This window comes from Petaurus breviceps, unplaced genomic scaffold (genome assembly GCF_028583685.1).
Source record: "Petaurus breviceps papuanus isolate PSGF00001 unplaced genomic scaffold, PetGlider_PUasm1.0 89794, whole genome shotgun sequence".
Lineage (NCBI taxonomy): Eukaryota > Metazoa > Chordata > Mammalia > Diprotodontia > Petauridae > Petaurus > Petaurus breviceps.
Window position 1 is genome coordinate 126073 of NW_027187123.1, and position 10615 is coordinate 136687.

Below are 10615 nucleotides of genomic sequence, written 5' to 3' on the forward strand. Positions count from 1 at the left end.
GAGGAGAGGGAGGAAGGGAAAGGAGGGAGGAAGGAAGGGAGGGAAGGGGAGGAACAGAGCGGGAGAGAGGGAGGGAAGGAGAGGGAGGGAGGGGTCATTTGTAAAGCATTTCCTATGTACTGAGTGCTGAAGGTACAAGCAGAAAAGGGAGCAGGAGATAAGACAAGCTGTGGCCTTGTCTTCCCTTGCTCTAGAGCCTTCAATGACTCCAGCCTCGGGTCTGGCTCTTTCTGCTCTCACCTTGTGCTTCACTCCTCAGAGATGCATCCTACTCTCCCTCTGCCTCTGCCTGGAACGTTGATGGTACATGAGATCTTCCCAGTTACATTAACAGGCCTCAGGTGGAGCCCATTAAGGGAAGCTTGCTTAGGGGAGGCTTGCTCACAGGAAGGCTTTCACACCTTTTGTTAATCTCTAATCAGGCCCTGAGTCAGGAGGATTGTGATGCTTCTGGCTCCAAAAAGGGTATAAATACTCTGAGGTCAGCACTTTGCTTTGGGGCTCACTCACTGGGGTGTTCTTGTGGTTTGGCCAGATGAGACTCTGGGTAGTTGCTAAGGAGCCCCCTGATCCTGAAAATCCCAGATATGGGTGTTTCTCTCTCTGGTTAAATATGTATGTATTGCCTTGGTCAGACATTTGGGTCTGTCTGCTGCTCCGTGCTAATTTCTCAGGCGGTTGGAAGCCCCGTCTGTTGGTCTTTTATTTCTCTGCTTGTATTTTCTCTGAAGTTCAGGGGGCTGACTTTTCCCCTGAACTAGTGAATGTAATTAAAAAAGACTGCTGACCCCTCCTAGTGAAGCAGATCTAAGAAGCCATGCTGGGGGCGCCAGTGTGCTTGCCACGACACCCTCCCAGTTTGTAGGAGCTGTGTTCCTCATAGCCCCAGCCCCAGGCTTCCTCTCCTAGCACATCAGGCCAGTTCAGCTGAGGTGCCTTTTTTGCTGAGCTAGTTCATGATGATTAAGTTACAGGAAGGCCCAGTGGGTGCTTGGGGTTATTCAGAAGAACCAGGAGGTGGGGGAGAAGGCTCCCACTCCTCCCCCACAGAAGGACAGACCCTTTCCTGGAGGCCCTGGGGGTGGCTCAGTCCTTCCCCCTGCCTCAGTGACAGTGACTGGTGTGGGGCTATTTTCAGCAGGTGTTCTCTGCAGGTGCCTGGAAGGCAGCCACCAGCTCCGGTGACTGGCTCAGGGCAGCTGGGCCAGAAGGAGCCTTTCCTCTGGGTCTCCCAGTTTGCCCTGTGTTGCCTATGGCTGAGTACTCAGCCTCCTCTTCCTGTCCAGAGCCTGCCCACCCTTGCAGGCCGGTTCGGCATCACCTTCCCTCAGAGCCTTCCAAGATTTCTCCTCTCCCTCTCTCCAACTCCGGTCCCCCAAGGGAAGAGGGATGGGTTCCCCCGTGGGTTTGGCCTTCCAGGCTCTGTTAGGTCTCTACACCTTTGGCCCTCTCCTACCTGAAGGTGATCAGGTTGGTGTAGATGAGAACAGGGCAGCAAAAAGCACAGATCAGCCTCAGGATCGGGGTGCCAGTGGCCATGTCTCCCCACCAGATTTTGGTCAAAAAAGCCTAAATCAGAGGCAAATGTTCACCAATAGGATGTTCCCTGATGGGTCACCGTCACTGCAGCATCCAGACCTTTGTAGTGACACCTGTCAGAGGGTCTGATCTGAAAGCAGGGCTGTCCAGCTTTGGAGTCAGGGGCCCTGCTTCTGTCACACTCTACCCAAGGAGCCTTGCTAGGACTCAGTTTCCCCAGGTGTAAAGTGTAGGGGCTAGCTTGGCCAACTTCTAAACCTTCTCACTGTAACCCTGCAATCCTAATGATCAGAGATACTGTCTGGACGTCCCATTTTACAGATCTTATTTCCAGTGCCTGTAAGTCAAGCTGACTTCTCAGCATCCTTGGGGTCCTCAATGGTCTCCAGCTGCAGAGCTGTTCTAATTCCATCCAACCAGAGACACCCCAAGTTCTCTGGCTGGTGTCCAAAGTCTGCCCTTGCCTGCCTTCCTAGCCTTGGTCCTGCTCTCCCCCTTCAGCCTGTTTCAGTCCCAGCCTCACTGGGCATTCACTTAAGCCTGGGCCCCCTCCCTTCTTGTCTCCTCCTCTTCCTCCTCCTTCAAGGCCAGCCTCTCCTCCATGGAGACTTCCCCAATTCTCCCTTCAAACTCTGGTCCAAACTGAACACCCACTTATTTGCCTGTCCATCCTCTTCCTCCTCATGGGCTGTGAGCTCCCCGTGATGCCCCAGGAGCCGCCTGAGGCCCAGGAAGGGGGAAATTCTTTACCCAAGTTTAGGGAGTGATGAAGGAACGAAGGAAAGATGCTCAGCTTCCCTGAGACCTGCCTGTGCTGCTCTCTCCCTTCAGGAGGCCACAGCCTGCTGAGGGCCTAGTGAGGGCCTGGCCCCACATGGATATGCCCCCTTGTAGTCCCATCCCCAGTGAGGGGACTGTCTCTGTGTAATCGGCTCCCCACCACAAGGCAGCTGCGGGCAAGGCTGGGCACAGGCCTTTCCTTCAATCCTCTGTTGGCTTTCTAGCCTCCCTGATCTCAGCTCTGACCCCTGATTACCTCTGTCTGACTCCAGGCAGCGCTTAAGAGTCTCCAAAGCTCAGAGCTCAAAGGGCCTTCAAAAGCTTTGGCCCTAACCCATCCCCAAGGCCTTGCTGTGATGCTCTCTGGGGGCACAGAGCCCACCTCCTCCCAGGGTCTGTGCCACCTGAGCTTGGTGCACTGGGCAGCAAGGCTTCCTGACCTTGAGATGCAGCTGCTCACTTTGTAACCCCTCATTCAACACCACCCCCCCCCGCTGAGCCGAGCCCTCCCCCCCCAACCCCAGGCAGAGCCAGGCTGAGCTCCCCCCATGCTGCCCCCCAGGCAGAGCCAGGCTGAGCTCCCCCCATGCTGCCCCCCAGGCTGAGCCCCCTCACCCCCCTTGCTCCCTGCCAAGAGCTCAGGCGGGGGAGGTCACTCACCTGGACACCATCGTGGGCGAAGAAGGCCTTGGTGTCAGCCTCAGTGGCCAGGTGCAGGCACGTGGTCCTGCTCCAATCCTGGTTCTTTCTCACCAGCAGGGCAAAGGCCCGGTCCTCACTGTTGCTGTAGCATTCACTGAAGAGCTCTGTCCAGGCAGGGCAAGGGCTGGACAGTCTGGACCCTGGCTTTGCTCCCCCGTGTGTGGGGCCCATGTCCATGCCTCCCCCCCAACAGATCAGGCCCAGTCCAGGCTGCACAGGCCGGCTTTGGTCTGATGCCCCCGGCCTTCCCCTCTCCAGGCCTTCCACTCATCCTGGGCCTTCCTGTGGACACTCCGGGGTGCTGAGCTCCTTCCCCAAGGGTGGGAGTCTAGGGGCCAGGGGTGGCCCCCTCCCAAGGCCTGGACCTTTCTCCCTGCCCTTGGCCACCTGGCTTCAGTGGAGTCTAGGGATCTCTCACCCCCCCGCCCCTTCTCTTTCACATGCCTGGCTGGCCATGCCTCCCCCAGAGGTAAACAGGCAGGTTTCGGATCAGAGGGCCTGGGTTCAGATCTTGCTCCTCCCCTTTCTACCTTGCTATGGGCCTCAGTTTCCTCACTTGTAAAGCAAAGGGCCCCTTCGAGCTCTGAAAACGATTGCCTCCTCTCTCTAGGGCGCTCGGGTGGCCACCTCAGAGGTCCCCGTGGCATCCTGGCCCAGCCCTTATGCTCCCCACCAGGCTGGACTGTTCTGGGCACTGCCGTAATGCCCAGGGCCACAGAGAAAGCGGGGTGGGTGTCTCTGATCTGTCACCCCCAAAGAACAGCCTCCAAGCTTGTGCCCTCACTCCTGCTCCCTTCCTGGCCCCTCAACAGCCCCATAGGCCACTAGGTAATGGGCGTAATCACATGGTTATTAAGGATTAATGCCCCAGGAGCTGGTGCTGCCCACCCTGGCACAACTCCTCAGCTAGGGTGAGTGCCAGGGTGGTGGCAAATGAGAGATGGGCAGTGGCTTAATGGGCTTATCCCAGGGGTCCTGGTGGCGTCCCCCTGCTCCCTCTCCTGGGTGGGCATTCTGGAGATGCAGGAGCTGTGCAGTCCAGTCTGGAGCTAGGCACAGGTCATCTGCACCCTTGGAAAATGTCTTCCAGGAGTCACAGAGCTCTGAGAAACCATGGGAATTCAGAGGAGCTGGAGGCCCGCTCTGACCCCCAACACATTTCTGTGGAGCAGTCAAGTACTTTCAAGGGGGTTAATGAAGACAGCCTTGCTCTCAGGCCCACGAGGGGGATCTGAGGACTCAGGGTCAAGCGGAGCTCTGCCCCGACCCTCTCTGTGACTTTGGGCCTCAGTTTCCCCCAGGGTCACCTTGAGTGTTGGCCATGGGGTGGATGTGTGGTGTACAGGGTGTGTCATCCTTCCATCTCCCTCTCCTTTCTGGGGAGCTGGGCAGGTACCATAGCACACCCAAAGCTGGGGCACCCCTCCTGGGACCCAGGAAGAGGATGTGGCCACCCCTCGCAGACATTATGAGATGTCAGCTCATGGGCACTGCTTCCATCCTCACTGGTCCCCACGGCCCGGCCGAAGAGCCAGGACCCACTCCCAGATGCTCTGTCCTAGGAGGCTGGAACCCCTCAAGGGCAGGGCCAGATCCCAGTGTGGCAAGGCTGGCGCCTGAGCCCGTCACCCCTGGGGGCTCGGAGGGACTCACCCAAAGCCAGATGCTCATAATTGGCTTCCTTCATGCTTCGGGCCACCTCAGCCTCGGTTTCCAGGTGGGACATTTCCTTGAGGATCTTACAAGCAGCCAAGGCAGCAGCCACACCCTCCTGCCCCTGTGTGTGTGTGTGGGGGGGGGGGGTCAGACTGACCGTCCCCACGCTCACGCAGTCAGTCTTTCCTTGGGGAGGTGTGGTCAGTCTGTCCTTGGGGGGGTGTGGTCAGTCTGTCCTTGGGGGTGTGTGGTCAGTCTGACCCCCCCCCCCCCCACACCGACACCACGCCTCCGCAGGGACAAACTGACCACACACCCCCAGGACAAACTGACCACACACCCCCAGGACAAACTGACCACACTCCCCAAGGACAGACTGATCACACTCCCCCAAGACAGACTGACTGCACCTCCCCAAGGACAGACTGCGTTCACCCCATTACAGACTGACCCCCTCTCCCCCAGTGCAGCCCTCCCAGTCCACAGCCTCCACCCCCTCCCCCACTATCTCCTGACTGCCAGCTCTCCCCCAGCCCGAGGGAGGGAACAATTATCTCTTCTCATCCTCACAGCCCTGCCAGACAGGTGCTATGGTTATGCTCATCTGACAGTTGAGGAAACTAAGGCAGGCGGAGATGCAGTGACTTGCCCAGGGTCACACAGCTAGTCCATGTCTTGGGCTAGATTTGAAATTGGCTCTCCTTGACTCTGGCCCATGGCTCCGCCGTGGAGCTCATCTCTAAGTGTCCTCAGCCTTCCCCTTGCCCAGGTCTGTACCTTCAGTCAGCCTCGGCTGTCCTCAGCCCAGTCCCCCAGCCCCCACCATTGGGAAGCCTTCCCCTGGGACATCTGGGCTTCCTTTCCTCTGCCCCCCTCCACCCCCCAGCAGAATCTCAGAGCTGGAAGCTTCCCTTCCCCGAGGTTGGAGGGGCCTGGTGGCCAGCCTGGCCACTGATCACCACATTCCCCTAGGGAGGAGAGGCTGGCCTGACCACTGAGCACCCCGGCCCCTGGAGTAGTCGGCTCTCTCCCTTGGACCTCCCGCCCAGCCCCCATCCCCATCCGCCTCTCAAAGTCCTCATGTCCTGCCCAGAGCTAGACTGACCATTCCCTGAGGGAAAGAGGGAGGAGCTGGGCACAGGCCCCTTTCCATCTCCCCAGGGGCTGTGCCTGGTCCTCGGGAGGAGTCCTGGGTCAGGAACTAGGAGACCAGGGGGCCAGCCCCACCCGTGCCTCACTGTGGGTCTCTCCCTGAGCCTCAGGGTTCTCCTCTGTCAAATGGGTTCATCACCCTGGGATCCCATCATGGTTCCTGGCCCTCTTCCAGATGGGGTGGAGTGTGCTGGAGCTCCTTTCCTCCAGTCACCACAGTGATGGGGGCTCAGGCCAAGGGGAGAGGCCCCCTCCCACCTCCCCGGTCCCAGCCAGCTCACCCACCATGGCCCAGAAGTAGTTGGCCATCTCGTGCCGATTCTGGAGAACAGCCCACAAGAACAAGTCCCTCCAGGGTGCCACGCTCCTCTGGCTCAGGTCCAAGGCCCCCTTTGGCCCACCGAGGTGCCTGGCAGCCCCTTTGTCCTAGAGGGAAGGATGGACAGGGCGCTGGGCGCTGGCGCTTCAGAGCAGTGACCACAAGGAGGACCCTGAGGCCTACCTGGGCCCCCTCAGCCCCCGCAGAACCCTGGGCTGGCAGCCTCTGCCTCTGCCAGGCTGTGAGCCCGCCATGGCAGAGGCTGCAGCTCAGGCCTGAATCCCTGAAGGGAATGGCAAGGGGCCCCCGGACTCTGGGACGGTTCTCACAGCGGGGAGGGGGGCAGGCCCAGGGACCCGCCGCCCACAGGACTCACAGCCCTCCTGCGGCCCGCCGGCTTGCCATCCTGGTAGAAGCCGCGGCAGGCGTCGTGGAGGAAGTCCTTGAGCACGCGGGCTACGTCGTGCAGGGAGATGGCGGGGGGCTGCCCGCCGCCCAGCCCGGCCAGCGTCAGCCTGCCCTCCTCGTGCTTCCTGAGTAGCAGGTGGAACAGCAGGCTTTTCTGGGGGACCGCGCGGTACAGCTCCTGCAGCCGCCCGTACGTCAGGAAGTCCGGCACGCTGGCGCCGTTGTCCACGAAGAGCCGCACAAACTCTGGCCGGTCGTTCACCAGGGCGTCCATCATCGCCTCCTCCAGGTCAGCAGACTGCGGGCCGGAAGGGCACCAGGAACAGAGTGAGAGACCATAGGGAGCCACAGCGGCTCCAGGGCTGGGAGGGGAGGAGGGGGAGGAGGAGAGAGAGCCAGGATGAAGCATGACTAGAGAAGCAGGGAGAGAGAAAAGGAGAGGGAGGGAGGGTGAGAAGGAGCTCCAGGGCAGTCAAGGACAGGCAGAGCTGGATTCAGGTGGGGGGTCTCTCTCACTCCTGGAGTCTCACTGGGACGCCCCCACCCCTCCCTCCACCCCCAAGGGCGCCCTCCCAAAGCCCCCCCCCCCCCCCTTCAGTCAGTCAACAAGAAGTGCCGGCCAAACCAAGCCCTGCCCTCCAGGAGGTCATATCTGAACGGGACAGACACAGAGCGATCAGGTCCACACAAGACAGGTACAAGTGAGTGGACCGTCTGGGAGGAGAAGGCCCAGCTGGGTGATGAGGGGGAGAGCACTCCAGGTGGGAGAGACAGCCAAGGCAAAGGCGTGGAGATGGGAGTCAGTATAGCTGATTGTAGAGGGGTGGACCACAAAGGGGAAGACGTCCCAGAGCATCCAGTGTGTGAAGAGCCTGCTTTTACAGGGTGGGGTTGGGGTTTGAATGGGGGAGGACAAGGACTGATTGACAAGATGAGGTTTACTTAGTCAGAAATGGTGACTATGGGCCCTGATAGGGTCCTAAAGAAACCTAGGAAGGGGAGGGGGAGGACGAGTGTGGGCCCCACCCACACTAGGAGAGAGCCAGGAGCCCCTGTTGGCCCTTGAAAAGTATCGCCCCCTGGGCACCCTCCAGGTCCTAGGCATTCCACAGATGAGGGTGAGTTACCCGGCCTAGGTCCTCCTGCCTGACTACCAGCTCTGTGCCCTTGGCCACCCTGCCCTGTCCATCAGACAGTGACTGTGATGAGGTTTGTCACCACAAGAAGGGGCAGCCACAGGATGTGGAGGGAAGCCCAAAGGCCAGGGTGAATCTGTGGTCAGAGGGGAAGGCAAGTTGACCACAGGCCATCTGTGATTTGAGGGAGACTGAGCAAGCTGGCTGGACAGCCTCAGGCTGGATAGCTAGGGTGCTCTCCCATTTGAGACAGTGGCCTGGTAGGCATGCTAGGGGGCACCGCCGCTTGGCAGGCTGAAGGCTATGCCCGCTAGGCTCACTTTCCCTTTGCCCTCTCCAAGGGCCCCTCATGTGGGGCCAGCTCAGCGAGTCCTGGGCATTGGGGACGGTAACAGGAGGGTGGCCAGGCCTCATGGCTGGGAAGGGACCCAGAGACCTTTCCAGGGAAGAGACAGAAAACAGGAAGAAGGGGAAGTTGTGGAGAGCGGGCCCCACGGGCTACCTTCCACTCCACGTCGCCACTGAATATCTCACTCTTGGCGATGTCGATGCGGTTCCAGGCCACGGCCAGCCTCAGCTCATCCAGGTACTCTTGGGCCTCCTGGCTGTGGCTCTTACAGGCTGCAGGGAGGAAGAGGAGGGCCTGTGGGCAGCAGGGCACCTTGCCAGCGATGCTGAAGGCTGGGCGTGGAGGCCAGTGACCCCCCCGATGGTCCCAAGGGCTGATGAAGAGGTGCTGGTTCAGGGCGTTGTCCAGCAGAGTGGTCTGGCCAAGGCAGACGTGCCAGCTCCGGGCCAAGCCCAGAGTCGGCCAGCCCCTACAGTTGTGCCTCTCGCCCCGCCACCTTCTCCAGTCACCAGCCCAGGTCTGATCTCAAGATCAGCCACGTCCTCAGTTTACCTATTTTTGGGGCCCAGACAAGCCCTTACACACAGCCCTTACCTCAACAAAAAAGAGGTGAGCCTCTTGAAATGGAGGTGAGCGGGAGCCCCCAGAGGCCTCACTCCCAAGGGTTCTCTGTCCCACCTCACTATTCCACACGCTTGTGGTGCTGAGTCCTAGACTTGGACTGTCAGGAACACAAGACCCCAGACTGTGGATTTAGAGGCATGTGCAGAGGGCTGAGGGCAGGGGCTCTAAGACCCTCCTCCTTTTAAAGGAGTCTGAGGAGGTGGGGAAGGGATGCCCAGGAGGGCGGAGCCCAGTGATCACTACAGGACAGCCTCCCAAGGGCTGCACCTCACCCTGCACCTAAGAGGGGACTTCTAGGCCTTTGGGCCCTTTCGTGGCCTAGCAAGTAGCTCACTGGGCCCCCAAGGACACTGGGAAGATTTATGCTAGAGAGGGCATGTCCGAGCCCCTTGCTCTCAGTAGGGTGTGTGTGTCTGTGAGTGTATCTCTCTGTGTGGTGTGTTGCATGTATGTGTATGCATGTATGTGTACACATGCAGGTGTGTTATGTGGTGTGTGCATGCACGTGCATGCGTGTGAATGTGTGTGCATGTGTGTGTGTGTGGTCTCTCTGGCACCAGCCTCCCCCCACCCCATTCCCCCAGCAGGACACAGTAGAAAGACCCTGACCCAGAAATGAGACAGAGGGCCCAGCTTCTGCCCCAACACTTCCTCCTTGGCGTGCTAGCCCCTGTTTCCTCTCCTGCACAACAATGGGGTCAGACTTGCCGGCTCCTGCTCCCTTGCGTCCCTAGGCCCAGGGCCGCCTCCCCTGGGTGATGACGCTCTCCACCTGGCACCTTGTGCCCTTCCTGGGCCCCAGGAGGGAAGGGGGCCTTCTCCTCGCTGTGGCTCTAGGCGGGCACCCAGCTGAGGACCTGTGCCTAAGAGGGGCTTCCTGACTGTCTGCTGACCGGAGCCGGGGCGCTGGACTGTGCTCTAAAGCGCTACCTCAGTGGGGCAGGATGCACTCACTGTGGTACCTGCCGTTGCGAGAGCCACCAAGGCTCCAGAGGAGCTCCGAAGGAGGGGGCTGCTAAGGCTGGCTCAGGCCTGAAGCATGGGCAGGCCAGGCTACAAAAGGGGAAACTGAGGCCCAAGGAGCACCCTAAAGAGGCAGGAAGTGGCGCGGATGGGGCCTCTCTCAATGCCAAGGCTGTGGCTCTTGACTTGTAGAACCCTGTCTCCGGAAGCCCAGAGTCCGGCTTTGGGGTCAGATGCCCAGAGAACTGACCACTGCTCCCCCCACCCCCACCACTTTACTCTGGAATCATGGGAGGCGCATAGCTAGAAGAGGCCTTAGAGATTACCTTACCTTTCACTAGCGCCTTCAGGATGATGGTGTCCAGCTCCTCGGAGCTGTCCTGTTCAAAGTCGTGGGCAGTGAGGAGGTGCTGCTGGGCTACAATGGCCTGGAGCTGTCGGGGTGGGAGCAGGGGTTGGGCCAGGCCCCTGGGGCCAGAGTCTCCCAGGTGGCCTGGGCTTGGCTCTCACCAGGGGAGGCCGGGGACTCTGAGCCCTTTTGCAGATAGGGGTGTTGGGTAGGGTGGGGGCACATTGGCAGCATCCCCTATAGGAGGATGATGGGGGCTGCTGGGGTGACTGGGGAGCCCACATCTGGCTCTAGAATCTCTGTGGGGGTGGGGATGGGGTGAGCCTTGGGACATGCACTTGGAAGGACCAAAGCAAGAAAAAATCCCCCTACACCATGGTGGAAGGGACAACTCTGGAGGCCGTGAGGCCTCGGAAAGGAGAGCTCAAGGGACATGATCGTGGTTAGCTGGCGGTTACAAAACTGAGGAGCGCAGGGAGCTGGGTGGGTGGGCTTGGTGGCTAAATGTGGCGGAGAATAATATAACTGGGGCTCTAGAATGTGGGGGGGTATTATAACTAGGGCTCTGGAATGTGGGGAAGGTGTTATAAGTGGGCTCTGGAATGTGGGGAGGGTGTTATAACTGGGCTCTGGAATGT

General features: G+C 59.7%; 1 protein-coding gene across 1 annotated transcript in view; it reads right to left on the reverse strand.

Annotated features, from left to right (window-relative positions):
* The window catches only part of TRPM5 (transient receptor potential cation channel subfamily M member 5), a 45025-nt gene that overhangs the window by 15986 nt on the left and 18424 nt on the right, over positions 1–10615 (reverse strand). The window contains exons 9-15 of the mRNA XM_069107294.1: positions 9960–10062; positions 8195–8313; positions 6525–6854; positions 6115–6255; positions 4675–4798; positions 2980–3125; positions 1457–1569 (exon numbers count right to left, since the gene is read on the reverse strand). Coding sequence (XP_068963395.1) covers positions 1457–1569; positions 2980–3125; positions 4675–4798; positions 6115–6255; positions 6525–6854; positions 8195–8313; positions 9960–10062 — 1076 coding nt within the window. The remainder of the gene's footprint in view (positions 1–1456; positions 1570–2979; positions 3126–4674; positions 4799–6114; positions 6256–6524; positions 6855–8194; positions 8314–9959; positions 10063–10615) is intronic.